Source organism: Tachypleus tridentatus, chromosome 9 (genome assembly GCF_004210375.1).
Source record: "Tachypleus tridentatus isolate NWPU-2018 chromosome 9, ASM421037v1, whole genome shotgun sequence".
Classification (NCBI taxonomy): Eukaryota; Metazoa; Arthropoda; class Merostomata; order Xiphosura; family Limulidae; genus Tachypleus; species Tachypleus tridentatus.
In genome coordinates, this window is record NC_134833.1 from 39234100 (window position 1) to 39257021 (window position 22922).

Here is a 22922-nt window from a genome sequence, read left to right on the forward strand (position 1 = left end):
TACCGCAAATCGTGTAACATAACACCAACGCACAAATTTTGTGGAACTTATTCAAACAGTTAGAAGTACAGAAAGTTTGGTATGCCAATGTTATTAGTCACCAAACTATAGTTCTCAACATCTGAAGCAATTAATGATTCCTAGAATTGCTAGGCAGAAGATATCTCAGATTTTACATAATACAAAACTCAAAGGCCCCCAAGGTATTACATACACATGTGCTAATGTGCAAAAGTGTTTTTTTTTTGGTTGCATTAACATTAAGATATTGATCAACTGACCAAACAAAAACTGGCTAAAATGGGAAACACTTTTGCAGAGAACAATAGGCAATTCTTTTCAAAGACTACTATTGATATTCTAAGCATACTTCCAAAGAATGAATCAGGTATTTGTTGTGTACTTTTCATTACTGATTAATTCCCTAAATGAGCAAGAAATTAGCCATTTACCACAGTCTGTCACTAATACGTGGCTCGCCCTGCAAGTACAGCGGTAAGTCTGCGAATTTACAACGCTAAAATCAGGGGCTCGATTCCCCTCGGTGGGCTCAGCAGATAGCCCCATGTGGCCTTGCTATAACACACACTAATACGTTGGCTGAATAATGAATGGCATGGTCTGAGGAACGTGTAGAAGTATACATTAATAAAGGACTAAGTTTAACAGCAAGTTACTATCTGTGTTGTGCAAAATTTTGAAAGTTGTGATGATGCACACTTCATTATGTATTAACCAGTCTGATTGTTTGACATAGTTGGTTATTAAGCAGATGCTTACCTAATTTTTTCCATGCTCACTAAACAGACTGGGATAAAAATTACCATTTATTATGATTTCATATTGTATAACAAAATAAATGTAAATTGTTCGTTCACCTAACACGTTCATATATAGTAAAAATACATCTTGGTACGAACATCGCTCTAAAACTAGAAAAGACAGTGTTGCAATAATATACGAAATGATTGAGTTCTACATTAGTTGATGCAGTTGAATCTAAGTATCAGTAGTTATGAAAGGTTGCAATATGATATGAGAAATACTATGACAAAGCAGTGAAAGTATAAATTCTCTAGCGTGAAGATTAGTCACTGCTTTCATATATGCCTTGGATAGTCTGGTTGTTATCTTGTTTTCCATTAACACAATCTAGAAAACTACGTACTAACGTATTCACGTATCACGCACAAGTGCATTGATTGTTTGTTTGTTTGTTTTGTTTTGAATTTCGCAAAAAAGCTACTCGAGGGCTATCAGTGCTAGCCGTCCCTAATTTAGTAGTGTAAGACTAGAGGGAAGACAACTAGTCATCACCACCCACAACCAACTCTTGGGCTACTCTTTTACCAACGAATAGTGGGATTGATCGTCACATTATAACGCCCCCCCCCGGCTGAAAGGGCGAGCATGTTTGGTGCGACCGAAATTCGAACCCGCGACTCTTGGATTACGAGTCGAACGCCTTAACACACTTGGCCATGCCGGGCCTTCAAGTGCATTGAACTCAATGTTAAACTTGAAGCTTCATATTACAGATGTACTTATCATGCACTGGTTAAATCAAGATTAAGAAACTGGGTGAATTTGATGAGACAGATGATAGTGAGAAAACTATCTCAGCTGGTGAGCTGGAAGATGCTAGTAGTACTTGTCTGGTAGTTTGAAAGGAATCAGATGAGAAACCACCAATGAATGAGCTGCATGACAACTCAGAATACTGGTTGCGATGCTGTTGCTAACATCTTCTTTAAAATGGCTAGGATTATCTGTTGGAGCAACAGTCAGGATTGCAAATTATTAATCAGTTGACTGACCATTGAAAGAAATTCTTACTTTTCATGATATCAATTGGTATATTATGAGAGTATGTATGCACTACATCACGCAATAATGACTTTATTATTACTAAGTTAGGACAGCTGGTGTCAGTAAATATAATGTTTAGAACTTTGTTAGCACGTGTAGCCCAAGAAGATTCTTAAGAGATCGAGAACTAAGCTGAAAAAAGTATTGTGACAGGTGGTAGTTACTTTAACCCTTCATTATCCGTGACAGTATGTTCCTACAAGATCTTACAATAATCAGTGACTATCAAGAGAGGATATCTGATGTTCTTAGATGTAACTATGTGAACATTTTATATTAGTAGAACTAAAACGTGACACTACAGTTTCAAATGTATTTAAAGACTGAGAGAATTTTGCAATTTTTGCTTTCCAAACACGCATGAAAAACTTAGTGATGAGTCTTCGCAGAATGCATTTAAATGTGGTATTTAGGTAACCTTTACAGAAAAGCAGAAAATCTGTGCTTGACTTCCAAATTTATAGTGAAAGAGAGTTGTGATTTCATGTTCCTTAGGTATTAGTGGCCGTGTAGTATAGAAAATATACTTTTCCTATTTACTATTGTATTCATCCTGTGTTGGTTTGATCATATACGGATGTATATCGTAATGGACAAATGTTAATTCTGACTGAAGGGACAATAGTTGTAAAAACTTAGATTCGCTAACTTATGCCTGCTTAAAGAGTCGAGTTTTGTGACTCATAAACAATCAAACAGTAGATAAACCATGGTATTAACGAACAGCGTATATCTTCATTGTCGGTAACAGACTGAAAACGAATCAGCCTACGATAATATATTACATTACCATTCAACTATGTAACATTACCCTACCTTTCCTTCGCAAGAACAATAATTTTCTTTTTCCCCATCACTGTAATTGTGTATATGACCTTGTCTTTTATAGTACAGTTCGAAATAGCTATGCGTGTTTTTGTCATGAATTACAATTCAATTTAACCTGAGCGTCAGTTTAAAATAGTGACATTAGCTCTTCTTCTTTACACATCAGAGTTGTTACCTTCATTTCTGCTTATTGGTATTGTGTAAAAAATTACTTTACCTTTGTTGATGGTAAGCTGAAACTATTATCCCTACTCTTTGAAATTCACTATATTATCGATATGTTTTTGAAATAAATACATTTGTCAAATAATACTGTATTGCTCTATCATTATTAAATACTTTATTTTCTATTGATATGTTTATTTAAGATATTTTTAGATTCAATTATTCATTGTCATATGGCTTACTTTTGTAATAAGATATTCTGTATTTACGGCGTGTTCTTGTATTGTTTAAGGGTTCATTTCTATATAACGTACTTAAGTTATCTTTCGTAATATAATTGCTAGTGTTTAATTTTAGAAAAGATGTATTTTTCTTTGTTTCTGGTAATACTGCATTTAAGTTATATTCCTGTACTTTGTTTTTCAATGACTTATTTATTATTTTACTAATATTTGTGAACATTCAAAAAATATTTTTGTCTTATGACTTCGTCACCAATATTAGAGAGCTACTGTATTATATGCTTAACAACATAAGTTGTTATTTCGTCATTGTTAAGAAGTTAATTCCTGAATTACGTATGATGTATTAGTTTGTATGGTATTTAGTATTCTAACAATGTAAGTTGTTATTTCGTCATTGTTAAGAGGTTACTTCCTTAATTACGTACGATGTACTAGTATGTATGGTATTTGGTATTGTATTGTCTATTTTTGGCGGCACTAAGCTCATTTCACGTGCTGGTGACTTACGGTCAAGATTTGTACCCCACTTGGATGGTTCTGGAGTTTCTCACGATAGTGCTGTTGGAAACCTAGTCTTGATCGTTTAACTTCTTTTTCTAGCAACATAACTTTGTTTGGAAATGTCTTCCTTATTTACACGTATGCATTGACCAGTGATGTATGCAAGACTTGTGCTCTGAGACGGATAACGCTATATATATATATATATATATTGTTGTTTTTTTCTGTATACTTGTACATGTTTCTAGCTTGTATTGCTAAGTAAATAAATACTAAATTTTAGTTTATTTTAATATTGTGTTTAGTTTCGTTTCTTCAACTCAGTAAAGTTAGAAATTAATTTTTAACCCTTGATAATATTTTTCTTTTGCCGTATCTCCCGTTATTGTGGTCTTACCTGTAAACCAATCAGCGTACTGATACAGATTTCAAGTTAAACTACGGAACACATAAGCTATGGTTTAGTTATTATCTGTGACATATAGATTAACTTTAGCATGGTATAATGAATGTTTCCTGCATAATAAATGAACATTTTGAATTGGTTCCAACTGATAGAATCACCGAATTCAATAAAGGTTACTTCAAGGAATAAATGAGTTAACTTTTAATAGCCGTATCGAAACTTTAAGTTAATTTACTGAAGCAGTTGGTTAACTAAAGAATGGTATTTGTAAATAATGAATTAAATCACAATTATTATATGAAAGTTATTAACTAATTATATATTAACATATGGACATTGTGAACTAATTAATGGGTTAAATAATAATTAGTTTATAGAATTAAAGGACCAAAAAATGAATATTTTACAGAATTAACGCATTACATTATGATTGGTATATTAAAATATCAGTTGGATTTTGACCGTATATGAAAATTACAATTACTTTGTAATCTACGTATATCATGTTGAACTAATAAGTGTAGAAGTACTAAATTATGTTGCATTAGTGTACACAATGAATGAGATTGTGGAACTAATAGGTTGAATATGCATTGTGATAAAGTTTCAATAAATTGCCTTTGGGTTAGTATAAATAATCAACAAACTTAGCGTTAGCTTATGGAGTGGTTTGGTTCTCGTTAAGCATAGATTGACAAAACTGATTTTAAATTATAGTAACAAGTTTTGAAACCTATGAGGTTCATAGACACTTGAAAAAGACGTAAGCCTAAACGTCAGATAGAATAAATAAACATTTATCTGAAGTTGTCCAAGTCTTCATTAAGAATGGTGTTCCCTCCTTCATTCAGCACAAAAAGTTTTAAATGTGATAAAAATAGCTTGATTTTAGTTGAGATGCTTTTGTGGAACTAAAGGACTGACTTTTAATTAGAACGCGAAACTAATAAAATGACTTTTATTTGGCGTCTGAAACGTTGAAATAACTTTGTGTTAGTTGATATGAAATTATTTATTTTATTTTAAAACAAGGAACCAATAAATGTTTGTAAGAATACAGGCATAAATGATCTAAATATGAAAGTTATATTGAATGATTCGAGTTCATTGTGGATGAGAGTATTTGGAAATAATGTGGTAATTATTTTTTTTTAAATTCGCGCAAAGCTATACTATGGGTATCTGCGCTAGCTGTTCCTAATTTAGCAGCGTAAGATTACAATAAAAGCGGTTAACCATCACCACCCACCACCAACTTTTGGGCTACTCTTTTACCAATAATGTGGTAAAATAAGGATCAGTATAAGGAAGACGAAATGACGTAGCTCTTTCTTATATGGAAATAAGGCGTTAATTTAGAGATTTGAGTTCTGTTTGATAACTCTTCCATCCAATCATCAGTGAGGACTACTTCGAATTTGAATGGCAAGCTTGGTGAATTTGAGAAGGTATAGGAAGCCAGCACTTTAGAACACTGTATGTATTAACGACGTAACTGTGAATACATTTAATTGAACAACATAACTTACATCTGAGGTTGCAAGATACATACAACTGGAGTTTTAGGAAGTCAAGAAGAGTTAGCTATATTATTAGTTTAGCTCATTAGACGTACAAGAGTCAGAAGATTATAACGACATGCTAGTAGAAGGGCAAAGTAACAAACTGAGAGTCACAATATTATAAAGCGAGACAAGAAAAAAATAGTCTTAGTGATATCATTAAATACACTTCCTTCAACTGGTTGTGAAACTTAAATTGTTTTAGTTTTTAAAGATTTTATAGTACCACAGTTTATAAGCTACAAAAGAAATCTTATATCCCATTGAAACACAAGGACCCTCCCCCCAACACAGCTGTGTGTCTGCGCACTTATAACACTAGAAAATGGGGTTCGATATCAGTAGTGGGCTGAACACAAATATCCCATTGTGTAATTTTGTGCTTAACTTCACATAAACACAGCGAGAATATTTGCTACCAGGAAACTTCTTAACCTCTCTCAAATAATTGTTGGACCTGTTTTAAATATTGAACTCGTATACCATTTACTCGAAATACATATAAACTGTTTTAATTAACTGTGGATGTTGAAGAACATAAGACTAATAACACTGCCCTCTTGTGTGAATTATGGTGCAGAAAATATCAGGTGAGGTTTTAAGTTCATTATAACTGGGTATCTAAAAAAAGGTGCTCGCAAAAAGATATAAAAAACCAAAACGGGTACTTGAAATTTCATGCCTAGTGAACGTACTTAAAGATACAAAACATGAAACGTTCCAAAATTTACATCTGGTCTCAAGACTCGACTTAAAAATCTAAATACATTAATCGAGCAAAGATAAAGGTAAAAGAAACAAACATTCCAAAATATGGTGTAAAAACTCATTGAAAAAATAACTATGTGCGAATGTCATATTGTAATGTATAATTTATTTCGCTATTTAATCTGCCTATCTTTCTCTTTTTTTACTCACTGGCATAGTTTGACTTCCGTGGAGACCGTTGATGGCTGCTTGTGCCTCAGTATGTGAACCGAACTTCACAAATGCACAACCTGGAAGTAGTAAAAGAAACAAATTTAATAGGCATTTATAGAGTTTTATATTTAAAAATAAAAGTTTAATGCGCTTCGCCGACACTTCAGGTAAAGTACAAAATATAGTTCCACTCATGAAACAAGACAGGAGCGTCCCACTAGAAACTCCAAAAATTGTGGTTTCGAGTTTAAAATGGAGTGAGTGATGTCTAACATTTACTGACGTTCTAATCCACAAATATATATCTCAGAGAGAATGTCACTCTTAGTTAAATTTTAGTATTTTTTTAATCGTCGAGTAAACGTAATATCTTTCACAGTGTTAATATATTAGATTATGAAGTACATTATTCTATCTTTCCACCATATTGCATCTAATCGTCTAGTATGAAAATATACAACTGCAACTTCTGTGACTGGACGGCAGTGCTTATGTTAAGTATTCTTGTTGCTTTTACCAGATGTGATCTTTCGGTTTCCGGTCTGTTACATTAACTGTTTCTCCCCCCCCCTTCCCCAGAGGCACAGCGAACTCGCACCGCTATAAACCGGATTTCAATACCCATGGTAAACAGAACATAGATAGCCCATAGTGTAGCTTTATGATTAATTCCAGAAAAATAAATTAAATGTTAAGCAAAACTAGCCTCTCTACTGTTTATGAAATCAGAAGTTATTTAGTGAGTCAAATACCCTTCAAGTGGTACAGTGGTATGTCTGCGGACTTATACCTCTGAAACCCGTATTTCAATACCCGTGATGGGCAAACACAGATAGCCCACTGTGTAGCTTTGTGCTTAATTATAAACAAACAAACAATAGAAACAGAGCCAAATAAATACATATGAAGTAACTAAAAATAGAAGTTATGTACTAAGTCAAATAAACATATATAAAGTAACTTTTAAATATATTCAAACAGTGTGACGATAATTTAAAAATGCAAATGCATTTGTTTGTAATGTACTTGACCTTTGCCATGGAACAAATAAGCTGAACTTGCTTGGTATATTGAACAATTTGAATTAATTGTGAATGAATATATTGAAATGATATGGTAACGTATGGATAAAGGGAAGATCAAATGACGTAGCTGTTGCTTATGCTGAAATAACGCGTTGACTTAGTGTTACATTCTTTACGAGGAAGATAATCTATATGGTAAATCTATCTTGAGTATCCGTCTCTTTGACTTGGTGAAATAAAAACGTGTTTGTAGCAAACGATATGAAATTTGCTTCTATGTTTTTTAGTATAATAAAAATCATATTACATAAAGGTATGAAACTGAAAACGAATACATGCTGTTATTAAGAATTCTATCAACATGAAATTATAAGTGGGGGGTTCAACCACTCATTACCTTCCACATGTAATCCTTTAACACTGTATCAAGCTGTGCTGATTTGGTAGTTTGTTTCCGAAATTAAATACGGAAATAAATAGAGGTCCACCCCTTTATGACTTTCCTCATGTCATTTTTTTGTGCTGATTGGTCAAGAAATATGGAAACGTATGAAGGACTCGCACACACATTTATTGACGTATGTTCTTATAAAATAACTTTAGTTGAAGTTGTTCGAAACCACAAACATCAATTTAGAATACTTACTGTAAAGAATCTCTAAACATTTCACAAACAAAGACCTTAAAATCTATTTCACGTGTTTCACGTAATATAATCACGTTGCAAATGATTTTTTCTGGTTCGTTTTATCGAATAAAAAATAACGTGATTATAGTTGAAATTGTGTAATATGTTCAACGACTCAATACACTGACCACAATATTACACACAACCAATGGTTATATCAGTTCACATATTTTCGACTAATTAATGAAGTACAAAAAATATGAAGGATCGAGTTTTGTTTTTAATTATTAGTCTTGAACAGAGAAAATTAATTTAACCCAATAACGAGATTAACAGTTATCTTATTGTGGATCAGCAGCTGAAAGTGAAAATATCTGGTATCACTATGCCTCAAACCAAAAACCTTCAGAACCCCAGTCCAGTATGTTAACTACTAGGCTACGGTGAGGACTAGAAAACTTAACGAATATAAAATGATAAGTTATGTGTTCGTATCACTTTATAGATAAAAAAAAGTAAATAGTATTTTGAATAACGATTAACAGTAGGGTTATGACGTTTGAAAAAAACTAGTATTCTATTGTTTATGGCTAAAGGTTTTTAATATCGGGCGTTGCCTAGCAATTAGTATTACCAGAATGTAAATTCTATGATTCATGGTTGGCTGACTGTTGCTGCGAAACTTGCTGGTGTCGTGGATGCGCTATAAGAATGTCAGATATAAAATACTATTTAGTGTAGGTATTGGTTTCAATTGATTTATTTTATGTTTATAATTTATTGATGTCGAGGCTATCAAAAGTTGTGTTTGCAAGCCATTGATATCAAGGCTATAGAGATTTCTAGAAGGCCTTAATGGCAGACGCAAAAATAGTTGCGACCAGAAATAATAGTAATGGTTGATGTGTTAGGGTGTGGTTAACAGTTTAAAAGAGATCTCAAAAGGCGTTCTATGCTAACTGAACCCGTGTGTGTAAACTTTGACAAAAGGCGGACGATTAATAGAAGTACGAAAATCAGATGATTATTAGAAGTTCAGGATGCAACTGCGATAACTGACGCTAGTTAGTGAGTTAGTTATCACCATTAGATTCCATCTAGGAACATATGGCCGCAATCGCTTGCGGATTCTTAACAAGTATTTAAGTGAGTAGGTTATTAGCCCACTGTGCCGTCCCTAATTTAGCAGTGTAAGACTAGAGGGAAGACAGCTAGTCATCACCACCCACCGCCAACTCTGGGGCTACTCTTACCAACGAATAGTGGGATTGATCGTTACATTATAACGCCCCCACGGCTGGGAGAACGAGCATGTTTGACGCGACGCGGGCGCGAACCCGCGACACTCGGATTACAAGTCGCACGCCTTACGCGCTAGGCCATGCCAGGCCTAACTGACGCTAGAGCGTGAGTGAATTATAAACGGATACTATTGTGATAAGAATAGAGAAAAATAAATTATGTTTGTCAACTGAATTCTAAAGCAATTGAAATCCTAAATGGACTTTTCATAAGCATTCAAGATACAACTATGAGCTCCATAGTGTAAAGAAGTTTGCACATATGTTTAACCTGTTTCGAATATATATATTATCTAAAAACAAGTGAAATGCGTACTCTCAGTTTATTGTTGACTGTATCCCTGAGATTGCTTTTTTTTTTTAATATCGCGCAAAGCTACACGAGGGCTATCTGCGCTAGCCGTCCCTAATTTAGCAGTGTAAGACTAGAGGGAAGGCAGTTAGTCATCACCACCCGCCGCCAACTCTTGAGTTACTCTTTTACCAACAAATAGTGGAATTGACTGTATAATTATAACACCCCCACGGTTGAAAGGGCGAGCATGTTTGGCGCGACGGGGATGCGAACCCGCGACCCTCAGATTACGAGTCGAACGCCATAAACCACCTGGTCATGTCGGACCTTATCTCTAAGAAGCCACAGATACCTTTTGTGAAAGAATCCTTAGCCCAATACACCCGTACATTTATATTAATATATATATACATATGAACTGCTAAAAAGTAGTTCTTGACAAAGTGTAAAGATCAGATACGACTATTCAGAGAGTTTAAAGCCAGGAATGGTTGTGATCACATACACTTTGTGTAGCTTTCGCGAAATTTCTGAAACTAGTCTCAACCTCTTGATCTTTCCAACAAAGAAGTTAATATTAACTAAAATCTATTCAGCATCCAGCTAGTTTAAGGGAATTCACAGAAATAATTTTTATTTCGAAGAAAATAATCAGCTAAAAACTTTTGAGTCGCTCTAAGACTTTCGCATTTAACTGACTTTGTAACCGAACCTAATTGACGTTTGGTCAAGATTCTGATCCTCCAAAACAATAAGAGTAATCTTGTACCCGAGATATTTCAAAGACCACTCATGCCTGGATAATGAGCCTAGCAGTGAACGTCTTGCTATTGTTATCACTGAGTTATTATAAAAGAAGTGAGCTTGAGATGGGTTCTTCTTTGCAAGACAGATAGTAAAGATAATAAAGGTATTGGATTATACTAGCTGTTTAGAAAAAAAAAGAGAGAGTAATTTTCTTTTAAAAGGTTGTTTCTGTCTTGTGCTAAGAGTTTGAAGACTTTCATGGGATTGTGGTGTAGGTAGGTCTCTAGTTGTGAAGATCCATGTATAATAGAAACTTCACCAGCTACACTTCTAGACGATGCGTAATTTATTGAGCGATGCTAGTATTCTTTATTCCATCCTCAAAATTGCATTCCAGAGTGCAGCAGCGAAGAGAAACTAGTCCGTAGAGAGCCGCCTCGGGCTTGGTCCTCAGGGATTCTCTGTTTGTGGCTAAACTCGCCTATTTATTTGCATATAAGTCAGATCAACGAGCTCTCTCAGTGACGGACACATCTATTTTCTTCGTCTACTTGAATGCCAAAAGGCTTTGAAAAGAAAATGTATTCAAAATGGGAATTCAAAAGGTTTATCCTATGTATGAAGACAGAATAAAAGTGAGGAAAACAGTCATCTTCAAGATATACACATTGATATTTAGAGAGAGAGTGAGGGAAGCAGAGAAGATAGGTAAAGCTTTACTTTTTTTTCTCTCTGATGGAATTCTAACACTTTTCCATATAACGTTGTCATAAAACGATCGTAACAAGAAAATATTTACTCTTGAATCATTTTGTTTGGAAAGGCATATACGAGATAATGCACTTTCAAAAGGAATTTATATTAAATTCCAGTAAAAAAAAAAGGACTCTTTGTTGCTTGTCAGTATTGTATAAAAAAACTTTCTATGAACAGAGTAGAAAATTCCTTGAATCCACAGAAAGGTGAACATATAATATATTGAACCCTTTAATCCACAGAAAGGTAAACATATAATATATTGAACATATTTTCTTTTTTAAGACTAGACACTCTTCATAAGGTGGTAAGAATAAGAAAATAAAACAAATTATGCTTATTACTAGAAATTACTTTTTTCAAAATGTAATTAGACTCGTGTGTTTAGATCTCTATTTCTGTTAAAATGGTCCTTCTATGTAAAATGTATTTTGATGTTTAGTTATTTTTATTTAATATTTGACAAAACAGAGACTGATTCATATGTTTGTTTACGTTTAGTAAACCACGTTCACAAATTTTCCGTCGCAAAAAACAATAACACTTTGTCTCTAATTTATCAAAGCATAATTTTCCTGTAATATAAAGTGACAACCGACAGCACGAGAGGCAATACTCGTGTCTCTTGCCCTAATCGTAATGTCGCATTAAAGCTGGTACAATTCATTTCTTCAAACATGATACACAATCATGAACAAATGAGTCAAAATATCGTTAGAACAACGATGAAACGTTTGTGTTCGAGGATTGGGGACAATTCTAAATAAAACTGTACCCCTAATTGTATACATATAATGTACACAGCAAAACAAAATCTTGTAAAAATAACCGCTTCAAGTGCTCGTATTCACACGAATAACTCAACAAGTGTCATACCCATGATTGCCCGGATTACCCGGATTACTTTTCACCACTGCACTTTTTTATGTCGTGAATCCGAAACCGTTTTTCCTCATGTCGTATTAACCTACAATGAATCAAAGCAAGTTTATTGACCTATAACGTTAAAATCCGGTTTTGATTCCCGCGGTGAACAAATAGCAGAAAACGCATGGTATAGCTTTGCTTTAAAACAGGTAAATAATTCATATAGTGTCTTTATAAAACAACCGAACCCTAAGATTAAGAACTTTTATCTTTATGTATGGTTAAATATCAACCGTTCTTCCAAATAAAACAGCGTGGCCCGGATGTGAAAACTGACGAGTTTTTGTAATGTAAATTAAAGGTTCAAATCCGACTTTCAAGTTACTTCTTCTACATAAGTAATTCGAAGGAGTTTTGAAAAAAATAAAAAACTTTGTCGTATTACTTTTGTAGAAAGTGTTACTGTAATATCTTTAAAGAAAAGCAAAAGGTTGGATTCGAAACTTCAACTTGTACAACAAAATACGTCGGCGTCACAGTTGTAGTTGCAACAGTCAGAGTATTTTATAAAGGCTTAATGGCAAAATTTTTCGACACTGGGTTCAAATTTCTGCGCGAAAAACACAGGAAAAGATAGTTTTGAGATTCGAATTAAGATCACAAAATTTCATCGCTAAAATATTATTCAGGACAATATTTTGTTTTTGACATTTATCAAGGAATCCGTTTGAGTAAGTTCATAATATTATATTAAAATACGCCTAAAGCTATCAGTATAAGATAAAAATTTAGTTGGTTCACGGAACACCAGGGTTTGTTTTTTGGAGAGGAGAAGAATACTTGATCGTCACATTCGTTTTGTAAGCTGACAGTCACAAACATGACTTCCTTCACAAAGTAATGGAGCACATTCAAAACCAGAAATAAGTACACACTCATAACCTTCAAAAGATCATAGCTTACAAGATAATTCGTACTATACGATTTGCACACTTGTACTTTCCTCCAACAGGTATGATATGGTTTGAGCCTCTACAAGTAAATCTTAACGATGAGAAACCAACTTGAAATAAAAATGTATCTCAGAACGGCTGGTATGGGTATTAACACTTTTATTGATAAGCAGAGAACATTTCGACCTTAACAAAAAGTTTTTGTTAACCTGAAAATGACCTAGGAAAGTTAAAACGTTAATACCCATACCAGCCGTTCTGCGATACATCTCTACAAGCAAATGTATTACAACAGATCACAATCAATAGGATATTTTAAAGATATAAGCATGGTTATCTTAACAAAATATCAGAGACTAGCTTTAAAGTTATACGTAATTCGGTTTTACAATAGATAATAAAACATCTGTAGATCTACACACAAATATGCACATATATATCACACTTTGAAACCTATATGTAGATCTGTACATGTATTCTGTTTATATAACATCCACGAAACTGTTTGTAAGTCCGTACACACGTATTCTGTTTCCAAGGCAGATATACGACCATCTGCAGATCTATACGAACCCTCAACAGATATTCACAACAGATATGAAACTATCTTTAGGTCTATACATTTATACAGGAAAATCTGTTTTAACAACAAATATTAAACTATCCACACGTCAACATATGTTACATACTCTATACACCTATACGCAGTGTATCCACACGTCAACATATGTTACATACTCTATACACCTATACGCAGTGTATCTTGTTTTCGCAATATAGTTTCGATCCTTTCATAACATAACGCAAAAATGAATATAAAATTAAAGACAACTATGGTTGCTTCACATTCACATACACACAGATCTTTGAACTACAGATAATTTTGTTTCGACAACGAATCTCAACAAATGTGTAATGATTTCATAAAATATATTGTTTAGCCTTAATCATACACATTTCATTGTATAAACAGATTTCCTACAATTTTTAGCTCTATAAATTTAAAAGTTTTGTTGCAAAATCTGATCTCAGATCACGTAAAGCCATATATAAACACATAACACCTCAAATCTATCATAGCTCTTAACAGACACATAAACGTTTTACTTTGTTCTCACAATGGATTGCAGACAACGCATAGCGCTGAACATGCATGATGCTTTCATGAAATATTTCCCATCATCCATAGTTTGTACAAAAATAAGCATTTTGTTGTCACAACGAGTTTTATATTATTTACAAGCATTGGAATTTTACAAGGAATTGCAAGTTCTATATAAAAAAATCAATTCCATAAATTACTAAGCGCAGCTGTTGTTTTATATATTTTATCATCACAAGAAAACTCATATAACTTGTAAGACTACAAACACTTGTACGTCTGTAGTGAAGGACCGAATATGAACATTTTGCCTTTATAAAAGATTACGCTCAATGTGTATTGCTACAGTCAATCTCAAAATGCATCTAGTTTACATCACATATCTTAGAACATTTGTAATTCTATACCCGTGTACTTTACGTTTATAATAATTTTATACAGTTTACAAATCTACAGGATTTTGTTTCAGAACAAAGCTTATCTTGACCATATTTCCACTGACACTCAGATACATGCACACACATACACTGCATTTTCAAATTTTACAATATACCATTTCCACATATAAGTTGTACCCATGAAAGTTATTAGCCGCTTAAGCCGGCCTCTTTCTATGCTTAGATTAATTTATACCAAAACGTCAATATTCAGTGCAAAATTAAGTTTCTAACCTCGGAAAATAAGTAACGGTTCGCTTGTAACGAATACTTCAAAGAGTTTGTCTTTTAATATAAAATTCTTTCTCGGATCACTGAAATGGCCTTAAGTGCAGACCAAGTAAAAGTTGATTACTTATTAAATGGAGCAACAGCTTCAACGAAATTTGTTTGATACAATAATTCCTTTTGAATTGTAACAGATAAGACTTGAACTTTTATTTAAAGCGAAATATACTTTCTAATTAGCCAACATGCGATTATCCAGAGACTTTCCGCAAAGCATAGTAGTTTCTTTCTCCTTTCATGAGTGGCATCGTTCAACAAAAGGATCTTAATCACCCACTTCTAAGTGTTTTCAAGCCAAGATAGGCTTAACAAGAGGTTTGATGAGTGTAAGACACACTAATGTTTCAAGAGACCTGACTATCTCGCTACACCACCAAACAGGATTTCTTGTCCTACATCAAAGTCAAGTGCAGTTTAGGGTAACTAGGAAGCGGCTAATTTTCCGGGACTTGCAACTAACTAGCGTAATTTAAGCAATACTTACCTTTACTCTGGCCATCAGGTCCCCGGAGGATTGTACACTCATCTATTGCTCCGTAAGGTTGAAATAATTGGCGAACGTCATCCTCCGTCTGCTGTTTACTGAGCATGCCCACAAAGAGTTTACGATCTTCTGTTCAAAGACAAAAAAATATTACTTCAGTATATTTAAGAAAGATTTAACTGGTATAATTCATTTCAACGTATTATTAATAAAACCCCATCGCTAATTTTGGCTAGTATATATTAATACAACTTGACCTTAATACAACCACACTAATACAACCACACCACTTTCGACTATTGTACTTTACAACAACTTATTCCTCTTTGTTTCATTTTGAATTTCGCGCAAAGCTACACAGGGTGTATTTACGCTAGCCGTCCATAATTTAGTAGTGAAAACTAGAGGGAAAGCAGCTAGTCATCACTATCCACCGTCAACTCTTGGGCTACTCTTTACCCATGCATAGTGGGATTAATAGTAACATTATAACGCCCCCACGGCTGAAAGAGCAAGTATGTTTGGTGTGACGAGGATTCAAACCCGCGATCCTCAGATTACGAGTCGGTTGCTTTAACTTATTCCTTTTAATTGATATACATAAAGATGTTTTTAACACAACCTCTTTACCAATCTTTACTAATATACCCTCTACAACTTGGTCTTAATACAACCACTTCAACAGTTTTAACTGGTATACTCAATTACAAGTTCTTAATTATATTCTATATTTAAACTGCAGGCTATTTCTGCAGTTTCCGTGTAAATAATCTAATATTAAGTTAATACAAAAGTGCGGAAATAAAAAAAACAACAGCAAGAACTTCGTACATTTAAAAGTATAAATTACAATTTTGTGTCTTATATTTATCGAGTTGGATAGTTATTACCATTATTTTTCATTTCGTGAAACAACAAAACATCTTTGTTTGTTTGTTTTTGAATTTCGCACAAAGCTACTCGAGGGCTATCTGTGCTAGCCGTCCCTAATTTAGCAGTGTAAGACTAGAGGGAAGGCAGCTAGTCATCACCACCTACCGCCAACTCTTGGGCTACTCTTTTACCAACGAATAGTGGGATTGACCGTCACATTATAATGCCCTACGGCTGAAAGGGCGAGCATGTTTGGCGCGACCGGGATGCGAACCCGCGACCCTCAGATTACGAGTCGCACGCCTTAACACGCTTGGCCATGCCGGGCCATAAAACACACAAAACAATACGCAGCAACGTTCAAACTAAACCGAAATTTTATTTCTACAATACAAAATAAAACTACAAAATAACTTTGAAATTAAGAAGACATTAAAGTTAAGACAAAAGCACTTAGAAGTAAATAATTAACAAAATATAAGTTAATGAGGACACAGAGAGTGAAAATTTGATTTCGTAATTAAGATAAATGATGTTTATCGCTCTCTATTATCTTTCGAAATCACAACTTGGATAAAATTTGGACAATCAGTGCTACAAACGCGCGCTGTCTAATTAAAGTTAAGAATAAATTAAACAGTTTAAAAGTATATTTCAAAAGTAAAAATTCCATATGCGTAACCCCAACTTGAAGAAAGAAATACAGCAGTAGGAAGCTCGTGACATAAATAGGCAGACAAATAGGTTTTGTACTACATAATTTTTGCAAAATCATTAACTCTAATACATGGAGCCCCCCCTCTAGTACAACGGTATGTCTCCGGATTTACAACGCTAAAATCAGGGGTTCGATTCCCCTCGGCGGGCTGAGCAGATAGCCCTATGTGGCTTTGCTGTAAGAAAAACACACACAAACACACTAATACATGCAAGAAGTGTCAGCGTGAACACTGTATAGTTCGCAAGGCAACTGATTTTTTAAATTAATATAGTAAAACTCGATGCCGAAAAACATAATTTAATCAATACATGTGGTTTTCCTAATGTAAAGCATGCATTTCAGTTCAAAGGCAGTCTTTTAAAATTGTAAACGCAGTTACATTCCTGTTGCTTAATTAGAAACATCAGTAAAAAAGAGAATTTGACATAAATCTCAAAACCTGAAGATATTTCCATAATCTACTACATTTAGTATTGATAATGCAATAAAACTGAATTGTTTTAATACGGGGATTCCGAAACTGGAGGTCGCAGGAGGGTACTGTGGGAGGGGAAAGCGAATACACAACATTATCAAGGTTTAAGTTGCTAGAAATTCAGTGGGTGGGCGTGTAAGCGAGAGAAATGGGATTTATTCTGGATATCTTGTGCTGAGAAAGTTGTGGAATTGTTATTTTAATAGCTATTTTTCATATTTTAATGTTACGTATATGATAGGTACTTACGAAGCTTTTCATACCATTCTATCTATACAGTTAAATATAGCTTTCAGGGAACGTGTCTTAGCCTTTCCAAAACCGTGCAAATTCCACCTTCAACAGAGACATCATGTTGCTTATCTATTTTGCATGTAGAAATAAATAGTGAGATCTAAAGCGTATGTATATGTGAACAGGTTCAAGACAGAGACAAGTCGATGTATTTAAGAAGTTGAAAATGCTATCAGTTTCATCTCTGGTGCTTGTATATCAACAAAAGCATAAAAATAACACTTTTCATTTTGCCTTCTTCAAATATTCGACGAGTAAGTTTTTACGTTTTCTTACAGCAAAGTCACATCGCGCTATCTGCTGAATTCACCGAAGGGAATCTAACCCCTGATTTTTGCGGGGGGCACGAATAAGTTAAGAAAATGACATACATCTTACTTGTATCTCTAAAGCAACACAAATTCTCGCGATTATTGTGTGTTATTAAAGAAATTACAGCAGTAGCATATAAAGTCCATTAACCTGTTCAGTGCTGGAGACGAGATAATTCGTCCAAGCCGATCGGTAACACAGTGCCACGGACAAGTTAATTCGTTCTCAATAATACCTAACTTCAAAGCTAGATGTCAGCACCATACATGCATTTGATCTACTTATAAATTGTTTCACTTTCGATCCAAAATTGCGTCACGAAAAAAGTTACAAATTGAAGAAGCATTAGAGTTATATTGTAGCAGCTGAAATACTTGGCAGTCAACAGGTTAATAATATATAATAACAGATAAGTTCAATAACAGTAATAACACATATATTCCAAAGTATAGTTTAAAAGAGGTTCATTCTTACAACTTCAACAGTTTAAAACATTTTTTTTCTTAACTTATTTCGTTGAAGAAAAGCCATAATGCTTAAGACTGAAGAAAATGCTAACGTGAATTTATCCAAGTAGACAGACCTAGTAAAATATTTTGACCCATGACAACATAACAAGTTATACCTCCTTCTGTGGTAAGTGGGCTTATAACGCTAACAAATTTGGTTTCGATACCCGCGATGGATGAAACACAGAGTCCATTGTGTATATTTGTGTCTTAAAACAAACAAACAAGAGATCAAGCACACGTTACTAAATGAAGGGTTCATGGATCACTAAACGTAGAGATTAATAAATAAATTAATTTGAAACACACTATGACAAGATGAGGAAGAACCAATGATAATATTTGCTATATTTAGTCTTTGCATCATAACAGAAACATTTCTATGTTTATTTCATGACAAACAAAGTCGAACATTCTACCATACTGACTCACACCATAGACAGTAGCTGACAAATGATTTGAGTTATTGGCGTGAAAGTAAAGCGTTGTGTTAAGTTAGGGTTAGAAAACTATCCCAGTACTTAAAACTGTGTAGAACACTACGCGTAGTAGCTGTTAAAAGAGATAAAAAAAATGTTAAAGGTATATATATATATATTTGTCACTGTTTAAATAAATCTATTTCAAGGTTATTTTCATAATTATTAATGAAGGAAAAAAGTCAGACTATGCCGTTGAACTTTTCTAATGTTGTTATCTTTTCATAGGTACTCTAACTGTGATTACCATGGCATAACATGTATCGCATTTTATCTTTACACATTTCTAAATAAACATTTAATTTATGAAAATTCAAGACATCATTAAAAAAAAAACCGTAAGAAAACCCCTTCATTCATCTCTACAATAACTCGTTCCTTCTGAGATTCTCTTCTCTTCACGAAAGCCGAGCATTTATTTGCGTGAGAGCGGTGGTAAATCTTTCAATAAATCATTATAATGAAAGCACTTAAACACATCAGCCTATAACACTTTGGTAAATCTCTGTAATAGAAAGATTAAACTTTGAGCTTACTTTAATCGAGTTCAAATCTGTAAACCGTGAAGATAAATGGAAGTAAACATCTAACAGTTTACTGCGATGTGATCTTAATGTTGATTATCAAAAATTATCTGTTAAGAAAAGTAAGTTTTACTTTGTGCTTACGAACAAATTAAACAAATCTCACCGAGAATTTGTAAGTGGAGAAACATAATTAACTATTTAAGTAATACAATATTTTCTCATATGAGTAATGAGAACTAGACTATGAAATTATTCACCATTTATCTATACCTCCTTCAACTACATGAGCTAAATAGTAAAATATAAATGTTAATAATTTGAATACAAATGACAATTTCACTGTGACTATGTTAAACTTATTAAGTGTCTAAAATAAAAGTAATCACTCTTCCAATGTGTTATTGACACGACCTAATTCTTTAAACAACAATACTTCTCAAAGCCTTCTATAAACATTCATTTACTTTTATTATAAATGTTTCTTATCTAGAAATAAACGATGTCCGGCCCTTTCTTGAACTCACTAAGTGCTTCCTGAACAGTTTTAATAACATAATAAATGTAAAATTTATCATGATTTAAGTCTGACTTTAGTTGAACGATCCATCAAATATTTGCCATGTCATAAAGAGTGTAACTGAGTGATCCACGAAACCTTCCCATAACTGTAATTTTTACTTTGGTTAAACTACCCATGAGCTGTTTACGGCGCTAAAAACATTAAAGTGCTCAGTATGTATGGATGGACTGAGAAACAAATAGTGCTTCATTCATTGTGTTACCCTATGTTGCTAACAAATAATTGTTAAAATTGAGTCACAGCCTTACTTGTGCTCATACTTGCCATATACCGTTTCACAGCTTGTATAATAGTAGTTTAATTTTATTATTCCATCCCAAGCATTTTTATGTAAAAATAATAAAAAAGAAACAAAATATTAGATAGATAGATAGAGGAAGTGGCAGGAGTTCCAATTTGAAGATATCTATTATCGACCAGAAGCTGAGGATCAGATATAACCGACGACGCTCAGAAATTTTGTTTCTCAAAATTATTTCCAAACTCTAGATAGCAGAACAAATTATTGTTATATAGTGAGTGTTTGTGACGTTATTACACACTGTGATATCTGTTAAAACAATTTCAATAACCTAAAGAAAGAAAAAATAATCTAAATTAATACTCAAAGTATCAAGGAGATCCGACATTTATGCAACTGACAGTTCTATGTAGATGTTATTGATGTTTAATAAATCGATGTACATATTACATATCCTGACAGATCTATGTACATTTTATTAATGTCTGACAGCTCTATGTACCTGTTATTAATGTCTGACAGCTCTATGTACATGTTTTTGATGTCTGACAGCTCTATGTACATGTTTTTGATGTCTGACAGCTCTATGTACATGTTTTTGATGTCTGACAGCTCTGTTTACATGTTTTTGATGTCTGACAGATCCATGTACCTATTACTTATGTCTGACAGATCTATGTACATGTTATTTATGTCTGACAGATCTATCTACTTGTTATTGATGTGTGAGAGCTCTATGTTCATATTACTTATGTCTGAACTTTCTATGTACATATTACTTATGTCTGACAGATCTATCTACCTGTTATTAATGCCTGACAGATCTATCTACCTGTTATTAATGCCTGACAGCTATATGTACATATTACTTATGCCTGACAGATCTATGTACATATTACTTATGCCTGACAGCTATATGCACATATTACTTATGTCTGACGGCTCTATGCACATATTACTTATGTCTGACGGCTCTATGCACATATTACACATGTCTGACGGCTCTATGCACATATTACACATGTCTGACGGCTCTATGCACATATTACATATGTCTGACGGCTCTATGCACATATTACATATGTCTGACGGCTCTATGCACATATTACATATGTCAGACAGCTCTATGCACATATTACATATGTCAGACAGCTCTATGTACATATTACATATGTCAGACAGCTCTATGTACATATTACATATGTCAGACAGCTCTATGTACATGTTATTGATGTCTGACAGATCAATGAACATGTTATTGATGTCTGACAGATCAATGTACATGTTTTTGATGTCTGACAGCTCTGTGTACATGTTTTTGATGTCTGACAGCTCTATGTACATGTTTTTGATGTCTGACAGCTCTGTGTACATGTTTTTGATGTCTGATCACTCTATGTACATATTACACATGTCTGACAGATCTATGAACATGTTTTAGATGTCTGAAAATTCTGTGTACATGTTAGTGACGGCTGAAAGCTCTATGTACATGTTATTGATGTCTGACAGCTCTATCTACATGTTATTGATGTTAAACAGATCTATGTACATGTTATTCATGTCTGACAGATCTATGTACATGCTATTGATGTCTGACAGATCCATGTACATATTACGTATGTCTCACAGATCTATGTACCTATTACGTAAGTCTGACAGATCTATGTTTATGCTATTGATGTCCGACAACTCTATGTACATATCACTTATGTTTGACAGCTCTATGTACATGTTATTAATGTCTGACAGCTCTATGTACATATTATTTATGTCTGACAGCTCTATGTACATGTAATTGATGTCTGACAGCTCTATATACATGTTATTGATGTTAAACAGATCTATGCACCTATTTCCTATATCTGACAGATCTATGTACATGTTATTCATGTCTGACAGATCTATGTACATGTTATTCATGTCTGACAGATCTTTGTACATGTTAGTCATGTCTGACAGATCTTTGTACATGTTATTCATGTCTGACAGATCTTTGTACATGTTATTCATGTCTGACAGATCTTTGTACATGTTAGTCATGTCTGACAGCTCTATGTACCTATTACGTATGTCAGACAGCTCTATGTACATATTACTTATGTCTGACAGATCTATGTACATGTTATTCATGTCTGACAGATCTTTGTACATGTTAGTCATGTCTGACAGCTCTATGTACGTTATTGATATGTGACAATTCTATGTACATTTTACTTATGCCTGACACCTCTATGTACATATTACTTATGCCTGACAGATCTATGCACATGTTATTGATGTTTGACAGCTCTATGTACATATTACTTATGTCTGACAGCTCTATGTACATATTACATATGTCAGACAGCTCTATGTACATGTTATTGATGTCTGACAGATCTATATACATGTTATTGATGTTAAACAGATCTATGCACCTATTTCCTATATCTGACAGATCTATGAACATGTTTTTGATGTCTGACAGCTCTATGTACCTATTACGTATGTCAGACAGCTCTATGTACATGTTATTCATGTCTGACAGA

The 22922-nt window shown here is 33.8% G+C and overlaps 1 protein-coding gene across 2 annotated transcripts in view; it reads right to left on the reverse strand.

The window, feature by feature from the left end:
• The window catches only part of LOC143225101 (CUGBP Elav-like family member 4), a 633828-nt gene that overhangs the window by 53201 nt on the left and 557705 nt on the right, over positions 1 to 22922 (reverse strand). For both annotated transcript variants that reach the window (XM_076453884.1, XM_076453885.1), the window contains 2 exons: positions 15381 to 15509; positions 6495 to 6574 (listed from right to left, as the gene is read on the reverse strand). In XM_076453884.1, the coding sequence (XP_076309999.1) occupies positions 6495 to 6574; positions 15381 to 15509 (209 nt within the window). The remainder of the gene's footprint in view (positions 1 to 6494; positions 6575 to 15380; positions 15510 to 22922) is intronic.